Genomic DNA, 23247 nt, shown 5'->3' with positions numbered 1-23247 from the left:
ACACACACAGAAATAGAAAAGAGCGACGCGAATACACGGAGCGGCGTAGTCGGGGGAGGGGCAACGCCGCGCACATAAGAAGAACACCAAGCACAGCGCACACGCGCAAGGACCCGCCGCCTCCCCTCCACCGCCTCACACCCCCGCCGGCGCGCGCACATCGCCGAGCCAACACGCCGCCACACAGCAAAGGGAAACCCCAAAGCGGGGGAGATGTCACACAAGGCGCCGCAACAACAACCGGCGTGTCACAGGCCCCCATCCCGTGCTGCGAAGAAGCCGTAGACACAAGCCACAGCAGTGCGCCGACTCGGTCACCGGCGCACGGCCCCTGCACCAAACCGCCACCCCCGCCGGCGTCCCTCGGCGTGACACCCGGGGCACCTCCCACCCGTGGGCAGTGTGAGGGCCTGGTGTGGGATACGCTCGAGTCGCGTTGCCGCTCTGCCTACTGCATATCAAAGGCACAAGCATGTGCGCCGTCCAGGACCTCACCGCCGACATCAGCAGCGATGCACCGCTCTGGCTCCCCTAGGTCGTTGGTGCTTGGCCCTGTCACCACCAGAGGTTTGCTCGGCATCGGCATGGGATAGGGTGCGGGCTGCTTGGCCTCTCCCCACACAAACAGAGCATGGGGGGTTGCTGGGCCCTGTGATGCCACGCACGGAGGTGTGCCTCACGTCACCCGGGCGGAGGCGGCGATGAGGACATGCATGAGAGAGACACACAGTCGATCATTTTGCGCTCTCCCACAGCTCTTGCAGTGTACGTGTGCGAGAGCACTGTGTCTGTGCTCTGGCGGGGGGAGAGGTGCTGTCGACGTCGACGATCATCACCGTTGTCGTCTGCGTCGTGAGCCTCTCCTGTCCCTCATCCTCCTCTGGTTGGCGCGCTTCGTCGGCGTCACGCTTCACGTTGACTTGGCAGCGAAGTTCTTGAGCGCGCACTCAATCATCTCCGCCACCTTCGTCGAATCGAGCACGACGCCCTGCTGCTCCACCTTCTCTAGCACAGAGAGCGCCTGCGTCGCATTGCCGGCATCCACGGCAGCGTCGGCAAGGCGCAGCAGAGCCGCCACCGTCGTCTCCCTCCTCTGCACAGAGGCAAGCTCCTCCTGCGCCTTCTCCATCGCCTGCCCCTCAGACGGGCTCACACCGCTCAGAACGCGAGCGACGCTGTTGTACCGCTCCAGAATGCTGTCCACCTGACTTCGGTGCAGGTTGGCGTTGCGCACGAACGGGCGAATGTATGCGTACTGCTGAAAGAAGTGGCGCAGGTCCACGACAAAGTCCTTGATCACCGGGAAATTCGGCAGCGGTGCGACCGTCGTGACTTGCTGGGCGAACGTGATGCAGGCCAGCGAGTTGATCCCGTTGATGTTCATGGCGCAGCTACCGCACACCCCCTCACAGCAGGAGCTACGGAAGGCCAGGGTAGGGTCTTGGTGGGCCTTGACGGCAATGAGCAGGTCCAGCACCATGTATTCGTGGTGCTTGTCGTACTCATAGCTCTCCACGCGCGACGAGTTCGTCTCGGGGTCAAAACGGACCAGCTGAAGGACGGCCTTCTCCGCATGCGGCTCCGCAGCCGCGTCCGTGGTGGCCAGGCGGCGCACCATGGTCTTGTACGGACGGGGGGCAACCTTGCGCAGCATCTTGGAGCTATGCGTTGTAGAGGGAGAAGCCGGCGATGGAGGACGGTGCGGGTACTCGCTGAGAGCAGAGAGAGCGAGAGAGACGACGAAGACGCCACCGTGATGTCGTCCAACAGAACAAGCCGAACGCTACGGCGTTGCGCACACAGACACAGTGACGGCAGAGAGGGCAAGAGCTGCACGGAAACGTTTTCGTTGGCGGGAGGGAGGGAGGGAGGGCGTACGTCGTAGCGCTCGGTACCCTGGGCGGTGGCGCAATCGATGTGGGCGAGGGGCGAAAGGCAAGAGGACAACACGGAAGACAGAATTCAGATGAAGTTAAGGCACTAAGGAGCTAAGTCAGTGTGTACGTGTGTGTGGTGTGTGGGTCAGTGAGTGCTACGAAGACGCATGTGCACCAACTTGGCAGCGTCTGCACACAACTGATGGCGGTGAGGGGAGGATAGAATCTGATGTGTGCGTAAGTGGTGTCACATTCGGTAACAAGGAACAGAACGGGGCAGGGAAAGTGTGGTGGATGCTCTGGCGCCACCGTTGGAGAAGAGATCAACACAGACACGCATCAGCGGTATCGTGGCATGTGGGTCACGCGGGGATGATCATGAGCAGCATGACGCCAAGACAAGCGCACACAACGGTGGCGAGAGGTTGAGAAGGCGCAACAGAGGGAGAGGGGTAGAGGGCGACAAAAGGCAGGAAAGGGTGAGCGTAGAGTCAGCCGGGAGTAGCACGACGCACGTCTCATCCGTGCAAGAGTCCACGGAAAGACAGACGCCAACGCCAGGGTGCACGAAGAGAAGAGGAGGAGGAGAACAGTCGGAAGAAGCCACCGCCTCGGCGCTCCGTGTGCACGCACAGCAAACAAACACCCTTATGCACCGCCGAACGGCCCCATGGCGGCGTCTGTGTACAGCCCGGGGTGCATGCGTACACCTGCTCTGCTGTGCCACACTCCATCCGGCATGATGGAGGGAGCAGAGTACGATCAGCACGGCATGCCAAGAGGGAGAGAGGGGGTAAGAGACATGAGGCGGTGGACAAGTTCCAGAAAACGGCGGCAGGGCGAGAGGCAATCAAGCCCTCTCTCCCGCCACGCACACACGCATGCACGTGCGCACAGATCCCCCACTCTGAGAGGCGCCAAGACACACATCAACGGCAACATACCGAAAGAGGGAGAGAAGTGCGCCTCGAAAGTGGTGCAGGTGCTCGTGGGGCACAGAGAAGCCACTAGGGAGTGTGCTGCCTCTCATGAGCATTACGGGTGCGTGCTGCTGCACCGCTGCTGCTGCGGTCGGGGCAGAAGGGAACAAGATGCAGCTCTGAGAGAGAGGGAGGGAGAAGAAGGATGATCGGACTGACACGCGGCAGGGAGGGAGGGACACACCGGGCCCGGCGACCGGCTGGAGGGTAAAGCGTCCACCCCCCCCGCCCCATCACCGCGCCCTACAGCGGTCAATGCCTACACGCACCTGAGAGCACGCCGGGCATCTCGTCAGGCCCGCTTTTGGGCACAGGGAGTGAAGGGATGCACTGTGTGTGAGAGAGGGGAGACGCGCTTGAGAACAAGGGTCGCGCGCACAGAAACACACAGAGGTGGACGCAAGCGTGCACAGCAAGGAGGGAGAAGAAGGGCAGTGCTCGTTGGTGGGCAGCGGCAGACGGCGGCTACAGCCAAGACACGAGTCCAGAAGATTGGAGCGGGAGACGCGCGCGTCGAAAGTACCGGCACTGGCGTGCAGCGTCGAAAAAATGATCCCCGCCATCTTAGACGCAGAAACGCGCCGCGGCACGATCCTGCGCAGGTTCATCCAGATGCTGCTCGTGAGTATGACCGGGTCCTTGCACAGCCGCCGAGCGAGAGCATGGCCACTAGTGCTGTGCGCCACGATGTCAACGTCGGTCACAGCACCGGAGGCAATGCCAGTACGAGAGGAAGAGAGAAGGAGCGCCCAACAGGTAGCATTGGCCTTCTGTGCAGGCCAAAGATCTTTGACACGCCGTCCATCGCACCACTTGGGCGCTCCTCCTTCGAGTGCTGGGAAACGAAGCGCACCGTGTCCTTGATCCGCTCCTGCATCTCGCACAGCACCTTCACACCATTCCATCAAGCACGCCGTGTGCGTCACGTCCCCTGGCACGCACCGCACGCTGGAGTTCTCCGACTTGGACGGCATATGCGTCAGCTCTCTCAGCGGTAGCGCATCCCTCTCCGAGCGTAGCGCACAAGCATAGGACCCTCACCAGCGCAGCCCTTCACGTCCGCGATGATGTTCCTCAACGTTGCAAGCGCAGCAGGGATTGTCTCCAGGGCACCTTGTACGTGCGAAGCCGTTGGCCTCCTCCCTCCGGTTGCGCGGGCGTGGGTACGCGTGGATGTGGCAGCGTCATCGATCCTCGTCGGCCGCACGCTCTTCACCATGTGATCGGGCTGCACCGTGAGTGACGAAATGGCAGCAGCGGGAAGCTGAGGAGCGGAGAGACCAGCAATGGGCACGTGGGCTGGGCGGCCTCTGAACAGCGACGGAGGCGACGCTGAAGGCAGTGGTGAAATCGAGAGAGCACAGGGAGGTATGACGAGGAGGCCTGCAGCGGCATTCGTGGGTGCCGCCCGAGTCACGCAATGATGCGCTCACATAAATGCGGTTGCGTGGGTGAGCACGGAAGCGGCTGCTGTGCGGAGCCGGCGTCGGAGAACGAAAGGGCGGGGAAGGCAAGAAGGGGTGGCGAGGTGGAAGATAGGCGGGGACGAAGATGATGATCAACGAGAGAACGAGCTGTACCCACGTGGCCGGCTAGCAAACAGCTTGAGAGCGCCAGCATGGGCTTGACGGTCTGGTGCCATTGGCTTCCTGTGAGCGAAGCATTCATCGGTGTGCTGTACAGCGCAGCCGTTGGTGCGCGCATGTTTGTGCGAGTTCCATGCTTTTGTGGTGGTCCTCGCTGTAGAGAGTTAGCGGGGGTGCGTGGGTGACGGTGGGCTACAGTAGGCCGATGCACAGCGTGCTTTACGTGTAGTGTCCACTTACGAGTATGCGAGGGAGGAGGCAGAGCGGCGGGGGGGGATGCCCACCTCGCACCTTGGATGCTCTGTGACACCTATGTGATGACATGCGCACGTTTGGTGTGGTGGCGGAGTTGGAGGGGTGGAGAAGTGCCAGAACATGCGGGTAACAGCTCAACCAGTGAGCCTACGGCGCGCGGGGAGGGGGTACCTCCTACCAGTGCGGAAGCCCTTGTGCACGCTTGTGTGCCGCACCGCCTTTATACGAGCACTCGGGCGCGCACACCGTGGCTGGTGCGCACAAAGGCCGCGCCTTCCACCCTCCTCTATAGAGCACCACCACCTAAGGCTGCGCTACCCTTCCTCAGGCACGAACAGGCTCCACTCGAGAACCTCCAGCGAGGCGACCGCCGTGTGCAGCAGCTGCAAGCGCTCCTGCTCGGTGAGCAGTCGCCTCACCACCCTCGCATCCGAGCTCTCATGGTGCAGCCAAGCCGGGCAAGACACCGACACAAGTATTTCCGTCGATACAGGCGGCGTGAATCGCAACACCGCCAGGCCAACGAAGACCAGATTCTCCTTCCCCTTCTCATTGGTATACTTGGAGATGCGCTGCAGCCCTGTCGTGAGGCACGCGAAATCGCACGACTGCGGTGCCACCGACCCACACTCGGCGGACACAACTGCTGCAGCCGATGTGGCCAGGTGCGGGTACGCCGACGGTGGAAGCGTGCAGGTTTCCTCCTGAGAGATACCCTCCGGTGCGCACCCGTTGTCCTTCGCGAGGTCGTGATAAAAGAAGGCCCCGGCCTCGGAGTTGCAGACATGTGTCTGCCGACTGAGCAGCTCCACGATGACGGAGGCGCCCGTGTCTGCGTCCGTGTACACCTCCTGGTTATCCGGCACCTGGCGGAAGTCAGAGACGTCGATCATCGCCTGAGGGAGGCTGATGCGCATAGCACCGCCGTACAAGTCGACCGTACGCGTCGCCGCCATGTCTCGTGACGGCGGTGGCGGCGAGTGGAAAAGGATGAAGGAGAGGGGTAAGGGGAGCCGGAGGTCACCCCGCCTGATGCGCCAGCTCCGTGAGGCGACAAGGGAAGGCGGTTCTGCAGTCCTGCGTGGGTGGCAGATGCCTCGCTCGTGGCCCTTGAGATGCTCAAGGGGAAAACTAGAAGAGAGTGGGAGTCGAACCACCGTACACGTGCGTGCTGTGCATGAGCGCGTTCACTTGGGAGTGATCACCGCCGGAGTGCCACGCGAGGAGGAAAGATGGAGAGAAATGGTGGGAGGGTGCGCCAGACGGAGAAATGGCTTTATCGTGCGGCCCGCTACGAGCGCTTGTGTTGTCACCGTCCTAAGATTCAACACCGACGCGTTCGGGAGCGTCAAGACATGCTCCAGCGTGGTACAACGCGGTCTGCCTTGCCTATTTGTGGTGCCTGCTCACGCCCACTGTTTCGAATGCCGAGTTGCACTTCTGTGCGCGGTCCCTACATGTGCAGCCGAGAGAGGGAAGGGAAGGGAAGGGAAGGGGGGCGTACGACCTGCACAACGCATCGGCAGAAGCTCTGGTGCTCGACCACCACCACCACCACCACCCCCTTCCATGCACTTTACACAGATAAAGACAACTTCCTCAGCGCCGCTTCTGCCCTTTCGTAGTCGCCGCCTCCTCTTGTCGGCGGAGCTCGCGCATCTCGGGCAGCTGCAGCCGACGCCGCGACGCCTTTAGTAGCCGCGTAATGTCAATCAAGTGGTGCCACACCTTCGTGGCGCTATAGGCAGTAAACAGCAAGCATGCCATCCACATCGCCTCCGTCAGCCCAACTTGCGCCACGAGCGGGCGGATCGCCGCAATCACGTAGAAGAGCGGCTGTGGCAGATCTTGCGCGTTCTCCTTGGCGAACGTCCGCAGGGTCTCGCCCAGTGCGTTGTAGGAGGCACACAAGACATGGCCGAGGAAAAATGCTGTCGGGATGATGGCGATGGCGACGGCGCCGTGCTGCATCACGTTGACGCGTCCGCAGAGCTGCCGCACGGTCACACAGAGGAGAGCGGTGGAGAAGGCACAGACCAACGCAACGATGCCGCACGCGCTCCACAGCGCGGCAGCGCTGCTTGCAGAAGATAGCATGATGCAGAGCAACTGGATCCGGTGGCGACGACGGAAAAGGATGTGCCACTGTCTGCGCGCACTCGGCAAGAGGCGCACAGGAATTGAGCGCTGCCGAGTGCACGGATGCGGGCGAGTGTTCGGATGTAGAAGAGGAGAATGGGCGGCGTCAAGAAGAGCAAGCGAAGAAGAGTGGCAAGACAGCGTAACGCGCGGAGTCGGCGAGGGAGAGGTGCGCCATCGGCCTTGTGCTCTGGAGTCGAGGAAACAGAGCAAGCCATCGAATAGCCAGACACACCCGGGAGTGCCATGAGCGGAAGACAGGTGTAGACGCATGGGTGAGGTGTCGGGTGCGGAGGTGCTCAAGCGCGTGCCGATCGTCACGCGTTGGTGCGCCCCCCCCCGCTTTGAGAACGTCACAGCCAACGTGAGAGAGGGAGGGAGAGAGGTGCAGGGGGGCTGGTGTTCTGTCGCCCCACAGGCCAGAGCCGTCCCACGCCCTGCGCTCTTCCGCCCCCCCCCCGTCTCTGGCGGATTGCCCACACACAGTGGGAGAGGAAGAGGGGCACCACGCCAGCGTTTCTGTTTTCGGTTTGGAGAGACGCACAACGATAAACAAAGGGAGAAGGCCGCGCGTCTGAGAGTCGGCATAGCAGCACTGGCGGCAGCGATCCTGCTAACAAGGTACGTGGACGGGGTGCGCACGGGTCCACACAGCCCCCCCCGCCTCTTCCACCTCCCTCCCGAACACACCCCACAACCTCTGGTCGAAACTGAACGCGCGCAAGACTAGCCCCTTCCGTCTCTGCCTTTTGCGTGCTCTCCTTCAGCTTCAGTGCACACCGCGAACGCCGCCACCACCGCCGCAACGAGCCGTCAGTTCCTGCAGCTCGCCCTTCTTCTCCTTGATCTTCGACTGTAGAGCGAGGTTTGCCTCCCGGATCGCCATCAAGGCCGAGCGCTTCGTAAAAAACTTTGCCGCCTTGCTGTCCTTTGGGTTCATCGACTTCACCTTCGACACCATATCATCCGCGTCGGCCACCGCGATCGCTGCGAGCTTCTTGAAGCCGGCGTTCCACAGCGCCCTCGCCCGCGGCGGCTGCATGCCACGTATCTCCATCAGCGGCAGCAAGTCCGGCTTAACACCGAAGCCGAGTCGCTTCACGAAGGACGAGAGCACCGCCTCCAGCGAGAACCACTCCATCGCATGGCAGAAGTTCGTGATGGAGCAACTGAACATCGAGGCGGAGCGCATCAGGCTCTGCAGCTGCCCGCGGCTCACGTTATACCGCTCCTCCACCGTCGTCATCGGCACCTCAGCCAGCACATCCGCCAGCATAAGTGCCACGTAGAATCGCTTTGCCGTGAAGAGGCGACGTCGGCCCTCCTCTGTGGCCTCCAGTGGACCGCCGAGCCCCATTGCCTGCTGATCAACAAAGTAGGTGTCGACCCCAAGCAGGCTCGCAATGCGCTGGCGACTGTCGCTCATGCGCGACATCATGAGCCGCAGCAGCTCCCAGTCGCACTTTCCCACCTCCCGAAGCGGCGTGAGGAAGTAGCAAAGGTGCAGGTCGTCGGACAGGATGAGACCGGTGTGGCGCAACTCGTCCAGCTCGGCGCGCAGCAGCAGCGCCTCCTCCACACTAAAGCACGAGCGGACGGACGAGCTGCCAAACGATGTCACAAGCACCTGCGTATGACAGGCCTCGTGCGTCTCTGCTGAAGCGTCGGCGTGGGCGTCGTCCGATACGCTGCTCAGCAACGTCTCCGAAGCTGCGCTCGATTCGGTGCCGCTTTCCTTGCCGACTGTAGCCCCAGCAGCAGCACGGCCATCAGCGCTGATGGCCGTGCTGACATCATCGGTGTTGTTCACGGCGATGGCGCCGCTGCTTGCGCGTGTACTGGCAATGTGGATAAAGCCGCAGCGCGCTAGTGTAACGAGCGAGGTGCGCGCCATCGCGTTCATGGCAGCCGGCGGCACCCACGTCAGAAGCGGCGACGCCGGCGAGGCTGGGTGGGAGGGCGGTGAGGCCGGAGGCCCAGGCGCAGACCGGCTGCGCTCTGAGTCCTGTGCGGTAGCGGCGTCGTCGTCATAGCCAACTCCAGAGGCGAGGACAAAGTCGGTGGCACTTTCGCACGTGTCCTTCGCTGCCGCTCCGGTAGGCGCAACTCCAGCGCTCGCAGACGCAGCCGGGGCGGCAGCTGCAGTGATGTACGGCTGCCACGACGCATCGACAGGACCCACCGCCCACCTGGTCAGCAGTGAGCCACTCCACCGGCAAGCGCTTCGAAAGTCCGCCACGAGCCCAACCCCAACGCACTCCAAAAGCGAACGCGTGAGCGTCTGGCCGTCCTCGAGGAGCTGGCTGCGGCACGGTTCCACAGGGGCGTGCATAAGGGCGTGACCGCGCGCCTGATCACGACTGCTCAGCAGCAGGAAGGACTCGCCGTACGGGTCCAACCCGGCTCTCCCGGCACGACCGCACATCTGCAGGTAGCGCGACTTCGTGAGAAATTCGCGGCCCACGTACGGCGTTTTGATGATTACCCGCCGCGCCGGCAGGTTCACACCAGCGGCCAGCGTAGAGGTGCAGCACAGGATGCGGATGTACTTGCGGCGGAACGCCGTCTCGATGAGGTCTCGCTCCTCGGCAAGGAGGCCGCCGTGGTGAAACGCCACTCCAAAGCCAACCACCTCACTGAGCTGGGAGGCTTCGTGGTGCGCGAGGGCCTCGAGGTCCGCAAGGAGGCCTTTGATGGCAGCCGACCCCTGCGACGGCACCGCCGTCATCGCGGCCGCTGTGGCCGGCCCTTTCGCTGAGCTCGGGAACGGTGCGCCAAGCACCGAGACGTGCTGCGCCTCCGCCGCCGCATCGCTGCTACCCGACATCCACGCGGGCAGCGCCTTTTGGCCGGCAATGGCCTGAGCCCTGAGGTAGTTTACGATGCCCTTCGCCGTGTCGACGCACTGCTGGCGGCTGGCGCAGAAGATGAGTACGGACGCCTCCGGCACCTCCGTCGCGAGCTCCAGAAGATGCTGCGTGACAGAGCCGCTGCTGAGGTTGCGCTCGTTGCGCTGGCCATCGCGTAGCACGAGGCCACCAACGACACTGTAGGCGCGCAATGGCACGGGCCGGAAGTCGTACTCAAAGCACGCGGCGCGCAGCCACTCGGCAAGGGTGCAGAGGTTGGGGACCGTGGCGCTCATGCCGATGATCTGTAGAGGACCGGGGTCCGCAGCCGCCTTCCCTGTATCCGTCATGACTGCCCCCTCATGGCGGTCCTCCGCTGCGTCCTCCAACTCCTCCGGCCATCCTGGCCGCGAACCGCTAGCACTGCAGCGACTCTGCGTCCCCGGTGCAACCACGGCGTCACGCTTCCGCTGCCGCGCAGCGTTGAGCACGAGTACCTTGGAAAGGAACAGCTCCAGCGTCGCCCCTCGCCCGGACTCGCCGACCATGTGCAGCTCGTCCACCACCACCGCCCCAATCTCGTCGGTGCGGCCCTCCTCGAGCATGTGATTCAGCAGCGCGTTTGCCTTTTCAATTGTGCAGACGTAGGCTGCAGGCGCCCCGCAGAGCGGGAAGCGGCCGGAGCTGCCGTAGTGGCCGTCCACGTTGAAGTCGTAGGCTGTCGCCAGCGGCTGCAGCGCCATCGTCTTCTCCTCCGCAAGCGAGACAAAGGGCAGGACGAGGAAGCACGACTTGCGGCGATTCAGCACACACCGCAGGAGGCTCAGCTCGGCGACCAGCGTCTTGCCACCGCTGGTGGGGAGACTGTAGACAAAGTTGCCACCCTGCCGAACTTCGGGGCGAGTGAGCACGTTGTGCTGCCAGTCGTACAGCGACGTGACGCCGCGCCGTGTTGCGTAGAAGTGCCCGACCTCACGCGGCAGATCGTAGAACAGCTCCGCAGTATCGTCTGGGCCAGCGGGTCGCGGGAGGGGAGGCGACGGCGGTTGCGGCGGCGAAAGAGGTGCATCGGAGAACATCTCCTGACTCTCTCGTGGGTAGGGCGGTGCTGTCTCGTCATGGGTCACCGGTGCCTGCGCGGGCTGAGGCGCCCCCACAGTCGGCTTTTCAGCGCCCATGCAACCCACGCGTGGCGTTGCAGCAGCGACGGTGAGCGAGACAGACGGGTGGCCGTCGTTGAGCAACGACCACAGCTGCGGGAGCGGTGGACTTCGTCGATTCCAGGCTGGCTCCTCACTTGTGGAAGTCGACGGTGTGCGGTGCATGACCACCGTCGCGGGTGTTGAGCCGACTGGCCGCAGCAACGCCTGCTGCGCGTTGGCAATGACCTGCTGCGCACACCCATTCGTATGGCGGCTCTCCATACTGCTGGGCATTTTCCCTGTACCGCTTGGTGTTGCGCCAGCGACACCCTCCAAACAGGTGGTCGGTCCCTCTGTTCTCTGCGGTGACACAGCACCGTGTGCCGGGAGCTGCTGCAGCTCGGCTAAACCGCGCCTGAAGGAACAGTTCTTGCCTGAGAGATAGCTCGCCTCTGTGAGTGCCGGTGGCACCGCGCCAGTCGACGCAGCCGCTCCCGCTGCCGTCGGCTCCACTGTTGCTGGGGCAGCTGCAGAGGAAGAAAGTGTCCCTGTCGTTTGTGCAGTGGAGTGCAGCGTAAAGCACGTGCGGCCTGCGCGTGCAGGCACAGCAGTTGCGTCGCTGCCACTGGCAGCAGCCGTGGAAAGGTACGGCAGCGCGGTGACGTACAAGTCAGAGAGCGGAGGCGCTGCCCTTGCAGCCGATATGGCGGAGACGCCAGTCGCCGAGGGAAGCGTGTCGCTCCCCGGCGGCGACGTTGACGTCGGTGCCACAACGCCCATTTGGAAAACGCCCTGAGCAGCGCAACCCTCGGCCATTCCACCTTCACTGGCCGCCCGCATCAGCAGAGAATCACGCGGAGGGCTCACGTGCTCGGCCGGCAACGGTGGCTGCCACAGGCCAGGTGGATGCGTTGTAGCACAGGCTTCTGAAAGCTCCGAGATGACTGGAGTAGCAGGCTCAGCCAAAGGGGCAGTTACATTTCGAGCGCTCCCAGCACATGACTGGTCTGTTGTCGTCGCCACTGATGGTTGCCACAGACGTGGCTGCGGTTCAGGGAAGGGATCGGGTAGCGCTGCAGGGGTTGCGGTGCCAACACCCAGCGAGCTAAACGAAAACACGGTGCGATGGCGTCCAGGGCCCATCCTCCCAACACTCAGGCCTCCACCTCCATCCGCAGCGACAGCAGCAGTCACAACACCGAGCGCCAACAGCTCTGTACCAGGCGCGAGCACCGATGAAAGATGTGGCGGCGTAGCCTCACGGATCAGCCACGTCGACGGTGCAGACGGCGGGCCGGCGAAGGCACTGGACAACACTGACGGCGAGCTCGTTGGGGACGCGGCACTCGAATCGGTTGCAGCGGTGCCACCGTCGTGGCTGCCGCCGCTGAGAAACGCATGTTGGTTGAGCACAGCTGGAATCGCGATGGAGGGAGGCGGCGTTGACCCAGAGAGGAGCGCGCCACCTGCGCCATCTTTGAAGCGGAAAAATGGTTCTGCGCTGCCCTCCTGCCCGCTCATCCCTGGGCCAGAGCGCAGCTCACTATCGTCGCCAGCTCGCCCCACCGCCCCGGCGCTGCCTCTCATGATGCAGGTCGCCGCCTCGCCGCCGCCCTTCTCCTCCTCCGCTTGGCTCTCTTCCTCTTGCATCATGGACGACTGCGAGAAGAGCGGCGGAGCGCAACTGCCGGTCCCGGACGGCGTGAAAGCAATGTCCGTCGACATGCGCAGATCCTCAGCCATCTCGCACTCGAGCGCCTCATCGCATTCTTCTCTCTCGGCCTCCTCTGAAGCAGCGAGTGCGCTAGAGGGGTGTGTCAACGCCTGCTGCTGCCGCTGCACGCGCGTCAGCTCTCCAACCGAGCGGGCCGGGGGTGCCAGAGACGACAGCGCCTGGCGTTCGCCTCCCACAGCTGCAGCAGCAACAAGAGCTCCCGCCCGATCTGGCATCAGGCCGACTGCGGGCCCCGGAGAGCTGTCGGCGAACGGCGGCGATAGCGGCGAATCGGCGCGCTCGAGCCGCGGCGACGAGAGCGGCACGGACAGCCCGCGGCGTGAGCTGCTTGGTAGCAGCGATGCCTCGCGACCGAGCAAAGATAATGACGGTGCTGCCAACTCATGCACACGGAGCTGCGGCACCGCGGGCGATGAAGATGTAGAGCCGCAGGGCAGCAGCGGCAGGGGTAGTGATGGAGGAGTGGATGGCGCGGCCTTTGGTGTGTTCGGCGCGGCAGGCGGAGCCGGCGAGACCTGCTGAGATGCACCGCTGTAGCATGGCAATCGGCACGGCGGCAGCAGCGATGGTGAGGGTGGCGAGGGAGGGGCAGTGGAGATCGCTGTGGCGTAGTCGCGCTGCTCGTGCTCCAGTGCCGAAAGAAACCGCTTGCCCGATTGCGTTGATGGTGACGTTAACGTCGACGCGGTCATCGCCGCAGCCAAGGGAGTCGTGTGACCCTCAGACACTGCGGTGCTGCTGTACAACTCTCTGCCCGCGCACACCGCTGAGCTAGGCCCAGGAACCCTCAGAGCGTCCGCATCTGGTGCCACTGAGACTGCGTCGCCAACATCAGTCCACGCCGGCACGGCGGTCGCTGAGCCCCAAGGGTGCGCGTGCACGGTATAGTCAGAGTCCACGCAGAGGTCCGCAGGCATTGGCGCACTTGACACTCTCGGCACCAGTGCAAATTCAGAGGCACCCATGACATCGGCACCATCAGCATCGTGTGAGCTCCGCGAGAGCGCCAGAGGCTGCTCCGCCGAGGGAGGGTAGAAGACGGTGCGGCGGATGTGCGACGTGGAAAGGCGCCGCGCAGTGGCCAGCCGTGGAATGGATAGCGGCACCAGTGAGGTGGTGGCGTCGTTCGTGACCTTGTCGCTGTTCCTGCTGGCGGAAGGCGCCCAACCGCGTGTCCTTGCCGCCTCATCGCAACTATGCGCACCACCCGCGTAAGAATCATCGGGGGAGAGTGAGCGAGGCCGCTTGCGCGGCAAAGGCGTGTCACCACTGCTAAGCGCGACGACTTGGTCCTCTCCGCTCGTGCGTGCCGCCGTGTGCTGCGCAGCTGCTGTGGCTACTGTAGCGGTGTCCGCTGGTGCTCCCATTGCGGTTGTAGTGGTGCTCGCACCACCACGAGGTGTAGTTCGGTCGGTCTGCCGTGGTGCGCGCCGCAGGTGATTAGCGCTAAAGTGACCGCTCAGCAGTCCACGCGGTCCCTGGAGGAATGACAGGCCACCGCTCTTCGGGTAGATCGTAGTGGTGCCAGCCCCAGCGTCACCAGTAGCAGCAGCGGTGGCAGATGCCGTATTGCCGCCACTAGCGCTCTTACCCCTGTGAGCAGAGGATGACGACGGCGATGGCGAAGGCGCCGCTGTCGTTGCGCCGCGCGCCGACACCTTTGGAGCCGGTGACGCAGACGGCGGTGGCGGTGGTGCAGCTGAGATCGTCGACGAGACAGTCGTGTCTGCTGGTCGCTCGTGGCTACCGCTGGTCCGTGGGGCGCGAAACCCCTTCGTGGTTGTCATGGTGCGCCGCATTCTGCTCAGCCCAGAGATGTCGAACGGGAATAAAGAAAGCGGCCAACGCGTATCGGCGTAGCAAGAGGCCGGTAGGTATGTGTGCGGCCCGGGGGGATCTAGAAGGATAGCTGACTCTGCTTCGAAAAGCTCCTGCGTGAGTCTTGCTCTTGCATCAGCAACAGCAGCACGAGTGCTTGGCACTCTTCTGTGCTCACGTGTCCGCTCCGCTGGCTCTCTCCCTCTCCTTCGAAGGCGTGCTGCGGCAGGTGCGTAAGACCTACAGGAATGGTGCGTGGAGAGAGCAGCGCGGCTACAAGTACAGCAGTGTTGACAGAGTAATGTGGAAGGCGAACACGCCGACACGAGCTCGTGAAGTGCGGTGTGCGAGGTAAGGAGTGGGGGGAGGGAGGGAGTTAGAGCAGAACTTGAGCGGTGGGGGAGGTAGAGCACGGGGCGAGGAACAGACGCTGAAGTCGCCGATGTTTTGAATCGTGCTGACCGTCTCTCCCGCCCCGCATCGCGGATGTGATGGCCCTTGTGGGCGACAGACAGACAGACAGCAGTGCCAGCAGGAAAGGGGTCGATGGTGGGCCGATCATGGGCCGACGCGTGGAGGTTGCCGTGCGTGTGTCTAGTGTAATCACTGCAGTGAAGAGAGGTCGGAGAGGGCGAGATGTGCCTGTATGCCCCTGTTGTACATACGTGCGGTGGCGCTTGGAAAGCGAACGCGGGTGCTGTGCGTTGTGGTGCAGTCGCCCACCATCATCACCTCATCCTCCCTCTTCCGCAATGGCCGTCGCGTTGGTGAAAGACCGCCGAGCAGCAGCTGATAGAAGCGAAGCGTAGTGATGGCGATGAGCGCAGAGACAGAGGGGGGTACTGACTGGGGTGGGCCGGCAGGACGACGGTGGTTTGTGGTCAGCTCAGCAGCCTCGGACAGGCTCTTATCATACGTGAGAATACAAAAAAAAAATCGAGGCTGGCGAAGCAAGCGCCTGCCCCTCCGCACAGGCAGACACAGGAACGCTGCACAGCCGACGTACCCGCGTGATAGCATACACACACACGCATGTATATTTACATATATATGTGTCCACACGATTATGAAGATGTAAGAAGAGGGAGAGCGGAGAGACGTAGAGGTGAGCAAGCGTAAGAGCGGTTGCACGCACGCCGGTCGCATGTGACGCAGCGCCATCAGCCGCGGCTTAGCAACAGTGAAGCGGGAGAGAGTGGAGGGCGAGGACTTCGCCGGGGCTGCCGGGGCACAGGCGTGGCCCATCATAGGTGCCACAAGAACCTTCACTTCGGGAAGACGCGTATCGGCGCGCAGCAAGACGCACGTGTCTCCATCCGAGTGCGCACGCCCATCAACCATAAGCCGAAAAGCGAGGAGAGAGGGGGCGGGCAACTACACGAGGGCAGCTACCCCAGCGGGAGACGGTAACGAGAGGTGGAAGACAAGCCAGAGTGGTGCCGCTGTGCCTTTGGCAACGATGAAGGGACCAGGAGGAAAGGAATGGGCACGGTGGGTGATGAGGGGAGGGTCCTCCTCATGCGCCCACCTCACCCCACCCCACAACACAACACAGGAGCACGCACGCACAAAACGGAAAGGGCAGCGACGAGGGCTCGCGTCGCGCCAGACACATCGATGCTATCCTTACTTCCTAGTGGCGACCCTGATGATCTCAGTCTCCCCAGTGTGTCGTGCCGTGGTTTAGCAATCACTTAGTGGGGAGGCGAAGAATCTGCAAGCTGCCCTCGCGTATGGGAGGGCGGGCTCTTGGTACCAGCGGACAGGTCTAGGCTGGCCGCGCGCCGCATAGACTCGCGGTCACAGTTACAACGTGTTCGCTTACTACGGAACCCGCCCACGATTCAATAATTTACACCCGTCCAGCTGCAGCTTCTAGGCTCGCCGCAGCGATGTTAAGCGTGATCCTGGGCTAAGCCAGCGCTGTCTGCAGTGGACTGAACGACGCCGAACGGTGTTGGCGGGTCTGGTGCCTTTAGCACAGCCGCAGTGCAGCAGAGGAAGATGAGCTGTGGTGGTGCGTGTGTGCATACTTCTTGCGTGTTCGTGGAACCATGACACTTTGCGCTTTCCGCCTGTCCACCCTCTGTGCCGTGCGACACGAGCTCAGCCCCGCGCTTCAGCCACCACCAACAACCGGCGTGTCACAGGCCCCCATCCCGTGCTGCGAAGAAGCCGTAGACACAAGCCACAGCAGTGCGCCGACTCGGTCACCGGCGCACGGCCCCTGCACCAAACCGCCACCCCCGCCGGCGTCCCTCGGCGTGACACCCGGGGCACCTCCCACCCGTGGGCAGTGTGAGGGCCTGGTGTGGGATACGCTCGAGTCGCGTTGCCGCTCTGCCTACTGCATATCAAAGGCACAAGCATGTGCGCCGTCCAGGACCTCACCGCCGACATCAGCAGCGATGCACCGCTCTGGCTCCCCTAGGTCGTTGGTGCTTGGCCCTGTCACCACCAGAGGTTTGCTCGGCATCGGCATGGGATAGGGTGCGGGCTGCTTGGCCTCTCCCCACACAAACAGAGCGTGGGGGGTTGCTGGGCCCTGTGATGCCACGCACGGAGGTGTGCCTCACGTCACCCGGGCGGAGGCGGCGATGAGGACATGCATGAGAGAGAGCGGGAAGATCCCTCAGCTGTGTGTGTGTGTGGAGGGGGGGGGCACACACGCACACACCAAGCCAGCCAGCCAGACCTGCGCCCACCCCTCAGCTGCTTAATGCAGACGTTCCGAGAAGGAAACGCTCACAGACAGTCGGAAGAGGCAACCACCACGCCTGCACACCCAGTGCCGAGGAAGGGGAGCGGGGCAGCGCTGCTGATGTACGGTTCGATCTTCAACAGGGATATGGAGAGTGTACGCCTGCACGTCGCGAACGCCCTCCTGGGAGACTCTATCCCCTGCTTCCGCCTGCCCATGACATGCTTGCACCCGCCATTCCCGGTGTTTGTTAGGTGTGTTGAGGCTCAAGCAGAGAGAGGGAGAGACCGGAAAGGCACAGAGGCCTGAGGCGCTGCGCGCGCGCGTTGACGGCAGCAAGGTGCGTGGAGGGGGCAGCATGCCTGAGCGCATAGCTTCCAGTGCTCCTCTGCCACCCTTGTGCGAGCATGCTCCTCGTTCATCACGAAGACGTGCCGGTGCTGTTGCCTTCATCTCCGCGCCTCTGCAACAGCAAGCGGACACCTTCGAAGAGAGGAAAGTAGCAAGCCATGTTCGCTGTGACCCACAGCACACGCATGCCGCCGCCACGCACGAAGCCGCGCATGCCCTCGCGCTGATAGGCGTCTCGCACCACATACGCGACAGTCAGATGGCAATTCTGTGCCGTGGCCACCACAATGCGCGTGCGGATGTTGTCCAGCGGCGCTGTCAAGACAGACGCCAAGAGGCCGCTGAAGCCGCCAGAGAGGAAGGTACGCGCCAGCTCCGCTCCATAGAGAGTCCAGAAGCTCGGCGGCACCGACGGCGTTGCCGCCAGCTCCCCGCCACCTCCCCTCTGCACCGCATGCTCCTTCCACTTCTGGGTCCACGGCCGCAGGGACTCGTACACCACCCACTGAATGATCGAGTACGGAATGTCGTGCATGAGGGTCTGTGGCACGGCGAGGCGCACGCAGGAAGCGAAGCCCTGTCGCCACAGCTGCTGCAGCGCGTGCAGCGAGCCGGAGGCGGCAGCAGACTGAATGCGCATCTTCATGGTTTCCATCGGCACACGCAGCCCGGCGCTCACCGCCTCAGCGAAGACCGCCGAGGCAACAGTGTGCCACACGTAGTTCTTGGAGCGATGGCCCGCCGCATCCTCGCCCTCCCTGCCAGCCGCCTCCAGCGTGCGCTGTGCAAAGTTGTAGCTCGATACGTACGTGGCCTGGTAGGGAACGTAGAAGAGGAGTTTCACCGGCAGCCCGCCGTAGATGTGTCCCGGCGTCCACTTACCAGCGTATTGGTACCGAAGCTGTCGCAGACGACTGCGCAGCAGACCTGGTGACTGCTTGCTGGTCCATTTAAGATAACGCTGGCACGGTGGCGGCCCAGGCACGTCGGTGCGCAGCAGCTGCACTCGGCACTTGAGAGTGTCGAGCGGGTGCAGCAGCGACTTGGCCACCGTCGTCGCCACGGAGGAGGCCAAGGCTGTTATTTCGGGATCCGCATAGAGTGTGTCCGCGTTGTAGTTGCGACTACCGCCATCTGCGCCGGCTGTCTTGGGGGACCTCAGCTTGGCATCATGCCGCGCAGCAGCCGCAGGTGGCGTTGCCGTGTCGGAGCTGCTCCCATACCCCTCCACATAGGTACCCGGAGACGACTGCGCTGTGTGCACCAGCATGCTTGACAGCGCTGGCCCCTCTCCTTATCCTCCGTCCTTTGGCTGCAGTACCTACCCAAAGCCTGCAGCGGACACTACACTGAGGAAAGTGTAGCGTGTGTGGGTGTGTAGGGGAGGCGCTTAACGAAGGGCACTCGCGGGGGACGTGGAAGATATTGACAGTCACAATATTGGTCACAGCAAGCGGCTGCGGTAGCACGGGCCGTGGCTGCAGTCGCGCAGCGCCGCCGCCCACAGGAAGCGAGGAAGGGCCGTAAGAGCGCCCCGCAAGAGAGAGTGTTATCCTATATATGAGGTGAGAGACTGGTACACCAAGGATGGTGCAGAGAAAACAACGTTTCGCGGTGCACAGCTTTGGCTGCGCAGAAGCGATGACGGCGAAAAAGGCGCGGCACCGACGTGTGCGGGCACTCCGGTCCGCTCACGCCGTAGTGGAGGTCGCCGCCGCCACCGCTGCAGCAGCAGCAGCAGAGACAGAGGGCGCGTCTGTATATAAACAGCCGTGAGAGGACAGGGGGGAAGTGGCACACACGCACGCACGCCCACGCGCCGCTCTCTGATACCTAAAGGTAAATATTGGATGGGTGCGAGTGAAACACAGAAGAAAAAAACGACGACGCAAAGAAGGTGCGTGCGGTTGGTTAATATGGTCGGCTCACGACGAAGGTGGTCGAGGTGGTCGTGGTTGTCGTCTTGTCAGCCCGTCGCGGGTACCAATGCGTGCACGAATGACCCTCGCGGAGAAGGCTTTCCAGCGAAGACGTCTCCGCGGAAGAGAAGAGAAAGTGATGCAGAGACAGAGACCGACAGACAGAGCGGAAGACAGGCTGGGGAGGGCAGGCACATGCGCACACCGGCACACTCCTCCACTGCCCCCAACAGGACGGTGAGAGAGAGAGGCAACGGTGCGGGGGTCCCCCTCAACCAGCCACTCGGAAAGGAAGGGGGGACGGACAGCGGTGCACAGACGTCCACTCGAATGCCGCCCCCCCCCCTCGCGGGTGGGCGCACCCCACCCCACCCCGGACGTTTGGCGGCTTGGCGTGGCTTTGGGTTCGGCGGTTCTACTCACGAAGTGGCAGTGAGAGCCCCCGCCTCCAACGCGAAGCGAATCCGGGTGTGGTGGTCGGCGGGGGGAGGGGAAGGGGTGCGAAGGCGGTTCGCTTAGGCAGTAAAGCGGGCCTTGTGGCTATCGAAGGGGTACAGAGGCAGCGCAATACGAAAAAGCGCAAGGCGTTAAGGATGTCACCGACGAGACGCCTAGAGGCCGCTCACGCTCCTGCTTGCCGTCAACCTTCTTCGCCACCACCGTCACAGAATTCGCCGCAGAGACTCAACGCAAGACAGTTTTTTAAAGAAAAGGCGCAAAGGAGTGACGTTGTGACGCATCACGTGTGTGTTGGCGACCGTGCAGCCTTCTCCCTCCGCACGGGAGGCTCTCAGCCCCACCGCTGACCTCACGTGCGCGCGATGCACCCGCGAAAAGCGCAGTGCGCATCACCCGCTCTGCCCGAGGTCGTTTGCAGCACCACCGTGAAGCACCATCGACCCCGTCAGAGCGCTAAAGCCGCCAACAGCTTGTGTGCAGTCCGAAGTAGCCAGGGCTCCCCGGGAGCCCTCTGCCTCCTCTGCGCCTGCGTGTTTGTCTCCTCTATGAGAAAGGCGTCATCCAAGACGCACACACGTTATGATAAAAAGTCAGAGGGCACTGACGCCTTCTCCCCATCCTTTCCGCCTGTCCACCCTCTGTGCCGTGCGACACGAGCTCAGCCCCGCGCTTCAGCCACCACCAACAACCGGCGTGTCACAGGCCCCCATCCCGTGCTGCGAAGAAGCCGTAGACACAAGCCACAGCAGTGCGCCGACTCGGTCACCGGCGCACGGCCCCTGCACCAAACCGCCACCCCCGCCGGCGTCCCTCGGCGTGACACCCGGGGCACCTCCCACCCGTGGGCAGTGTGAGGGCCTGGTGTGGGATACGCTCGAGTCGCGTTGCCGCTCTGCCTACTGCATATCAAAGGCACAAGCATGTGCGCCGTCCAGGACCTCACCGCCGACATCAGCAGCGATGCACCGCTCTGGCTCCCCTAGGTCGTTGGTGCTTGGCCCTGTCACCACCAGAGGTTTGCTCGGCATCGGCATGGGATAGGGTGCGGGCTGCTTGGCCTCTCCCCACACAAACAGAGCGTGGGGGGTTGCTGGGCCCTGTGATGCCACCCACGGAGGTGTGCCTCACGTCACCCGGGGAGACACCAGTGAAGCATAAGCCGTCTATGTGAATAAGGGGCATGGCAACTTCTGCGAGCACCAGCGAAACGCTGTTAGAGCTGAAGGCACACAAAAAACGTCAAGAGACAGGCAAGGCGACAGTAAAGGTGCTTTGGGTCCATCCACCCCCAGCACATCCCTCACCACCACCACCACCATGATCGCCTCTCCCCAGCCCTCCCCTCCACAAACACCGGCTCAGCGCCGCTACGAGTTCGCCGACTTGATTCGCTCACGCGCGGCGTTCAAGCGCTCCGTGCGCGACGACGTCTCCTCCGTCAGCCGCTGAAAGCGTGAGCCGCCGCCGAAGTTGCGGGCCAGCATGCCACTGAACTCCTGGAAGGTCAACCTCTCAAACGCGGTCTTGTCGCTGCTGTCACGTGATGGCGCAGGCTGCTCCGCCGCCTCGGCCTTTTCAGAAAGGTAAACGGAGACGCGGCTTTCGCGAGCCTTGTCATCCTGGCGATCACGCACGCTACGCTCCCGCTCATCGTTAAACAGCCTCAACATCTCAGCCTCTTCTTGCTCCTCGTAGGCTGCTGAGCGTTCGGCCTGGCGAATCTCATCCGTGCTCAGAAACTGCTTAGGGTACCGGCCGTTCTTCTTGTCCAGCTCCATTGAGCTGGGTGTGTTGAAGTACCGAGTATTGTAGTCCGGCTTCGGCTCCGTGTTCTTCGGCTGCAGGAACGTCATAACAAAGTACTCGGACGTCTTGGCGCCGATGCTGGCCACGTCACTGCGCGTGACGTACTTTCGGGAGTAGGCAACGAAGAAGACAATGGCGCAGGCGCCGGTGATTGCAATGCTGAACCACCATATGAGCGACTCATTTCGCTCGCGCTCCCCCCTGGTCAGTTCGGCATCCACCTCGAGCCTGGCGTTCTCCAGGAACTTGCGGTAGTACTGCCGACTCTTCTTCATGTACACAGACGAGTCGAGGTACTCGAGGAGAACCTCCGTCGCGATCATCACCTCCTCTTGATGCGCGTTGGTGCGCCCCTTGTACTCCCTCCTGAACACATCCTCCAGCGTCGCCTTGGTCAGCTTCGGCAGCGCCTCCTCCTTGATGCCGAGGACCTTCGCCGCGTTCTTGGCGTCCATCCACTTGCCAGCTTCGTCCACATTGAAGAAGTCCTCTGGCGAGTTGCTCTGCTTGCGCCGCAGTGGTCCCACCATCTTCTTCAAGAAGAAACTGGTGAAGACAGGGTCATGACCGATGCCGGCCTGCGGACCCGAGGTGACGTCCTTGGAGCTGTACGTACCCGGCTTGTACGAGGACCCCATGCGCATGATTGTCATGTCGTGGATCGTGGACGCGAAGGACTTGTGCCGCTGCGCCATGTGAAGCGGGGCGGAGAAAAACGCCGGCAGAGACGGCGCCCCCGCGTGCGCCGTCGTCGACACCAGGGCGCAAGTAGAGGAGAGCGGGGCGACCAGGGAGGTACGCCCCGTCATCACGCTCGTACCGCAGCCGCCGTGCCGCCGCATGCCGCCTGTCGCTTCGTTTTGTTGTTTTTTAAATTTTCTCGCCGCTGTCGTCCTGTGTGTGCGTGGTGCGTGTGTGCGGGTGCGTGTGCGATGGCTGCTGCGAGGGCTTGCCAGAGGAGTGGGGCGGAAGGCTGCGTTGCGGTGAGGACAAGTCGTGGGACCAAGGTAGGGAGAAAGGGCCTCGTGTGTAGGCGAGGCCCCAAGCGATAGCGGCCGGGCTGAGCGGCACGGCGGATGACGATGGGGAGAGGGAGAAGGAGAAAAGGCTTGTTGATGCGCTGTAGGCCAACACGGCAACATGGGGTAGCCGCCTGCGCGTGCGTGCAGTAAAAACAAGAAGTGGACGGCAAAGACCCACAAGCACGGATATACCACACATGGACACTCGCAAGATCGGGCGCGGCTGCCGTGATGTGCGAGCGGAGAGGATAGCGAAGCGGAAGCAGCGAAGCGAGTGAGAGCGCCTCGACCGTCAAATTTCGCAGAGCACACCTTTTTGTGCACTTCTTCAGTGTTAGCGGCATGACACCGCTTACTCGACGATGGGCCGCCCCCATCTGGCACAGTCGGAGAAGATGACAGAAGGCACAAAGGTAGAGACAAGAGGCGACAGCGCGAGCACGCCTGCTCGCAGACGTGCGGAGGGGAGGGTGGACGACTGAACTGCAGGGCAACCGCTAGAGAGAGAAGGGCGGCACAGCAGCCGGGGTTGCAGAGACACTCGTGACAGTGCGCGCTACATAAGCCACCATATCAGCAGAGTCGGGCAAGGCAAGTAAACAGGCAGA

General features: G+C 62.9%; 6 protein-coding genes and 1 pseudogene across 6 annotated transcripts, besides 1 other annotated feature; all 7 read right to left on the bottom strand.

The window, feature by feature from the left end:
* Positions 1 to 910: 910 nt before the first annotated feature.
* Positions 911 to 1654, bottom strand: LMXM_23_1410 (conserved hypothetical protein; the record flags this gene model as incomplete). Its single annotated transcript, XM_003875734.1, has 1 exon — positions 911 to 1654. One exon carries the CDS (start codon positions 1652 to 1654, stop codon positions 911 to 913), a length of 744 nt encoding a protein of 247 aa, XP_003875783.1.
* Positions 1655 to 3090: 1436 nt separating this feature from the next.
* Positions 3091 to 4076, bottom strand: LMXM_23_1405 (annotated as a pseudogene).
* Positions 3091 to 4076: a sequence feature.
* Positions 4077 to 5012: 936 nt separating this feature from the next.
* Positions 5013 to 5654, bottom strand: LMXM_23_1400 (putative Ran-binding protein; the record flags this gene model as incomplete). Its single annotated transcript, XM_003875733.1, has 1 exon — positions 5013 to 5654. The coding sequence occupies one exon, from the start codon at positions 5652 to 5654 to the stop codon at positions 5013 to 5015; it is 642 nt and encodes a 213-aa protein (XP_003875782.1).
* A 643-nt stretch (positions 5655 to 6297) lies between these two features.
* LMXM_23_1390 (conserved hypothetical protein) lies at positions 6298 to 6795 on the bottom strand (the record flags this gene model as incomplete). The annotated part of the gene is made up of 1 exon (XM_003875732.1): positions 6298 to 6795. One exon carries the CDS (start codon positions 6793 to 6795, stop codon positions 6298 to 6300), a length of 498 nt encoding a protein of 165 aa, XP_003875781.1.
* An 811-nt stretch (positions 6796 to 7606) lies between these two features.
* LMXM_23_1380 (DNA polymerase theta (helicase domain only),putative) lies at positions 7607 to 13255 on the bottom strand (the record flags this gene model as incomplete). The annotated part of the gene is made up of 1 exon (XM_003875731.1): positions 7607 to 13255. The coding sequence occupies one exon, from the start codon at positions 13253 to 13255 to the stop codon at positions 7607 to 7609; it is 5649 nt and encodes a 1882-aa protein (XP_003875780.1).
* Positions 13256 to 17503: 4248 nt separating this feature from the next.
* Positions 17504 to 18703, bottom strand: LMXM_23_1370 (mitochondrial carrier protein-like protein; the record flags this gene model as incomplete). The annotated part of the gene is made up of 1 exon (XM_003875730.1): positions 17504 to 18703. The coding sequence occupies one exon, from the start codon at positions 18701 to 18703 to the stop codon at positions 17504 to 17506; it is 1200 nt and encodes a 399-aa protein (XP_003875779.1).
* A 2475-nt stretch (positions 18704 to 21178) lies between these two features.
* LMXM_23_1360 (conserved hypothetical protein) lies at positions 21179 to 22426 on the bottom strand (the record flags this gene model as incomplete). The annotated part of the gene is made up of 1 exon (XM_003875729.1): positions 21179 to 22426. One exon carries the CDS (start codon positions 22424 to 22426, stop codon positions 21179 to 21181), a length of 1248 nt encoding a protein of 415 aa, XP_003875778.1.
* Positions 22427 to 23247: the final 821 nt, after the last annotated feature.

The sequence above is a fragment of the Leishmania mexicana genome, chromosome 23, assembly GCF_000234665.1.
Source record: "Leishmania mexicana MHOM/GT/2001/U1103 complete genome, chromosome 23".
NCBI classification, from domain to species: Eukaryota; Euglenozoa; class Kinetoplastea; order Trypanosomatida; family Trypanosomatidae; genus Leishmania; species Leishmania mexicana.
Note: the sequence above shows the minus strand (reverse complement) of the source record. Positions and strands in the feature narration are given on the sequence as shown.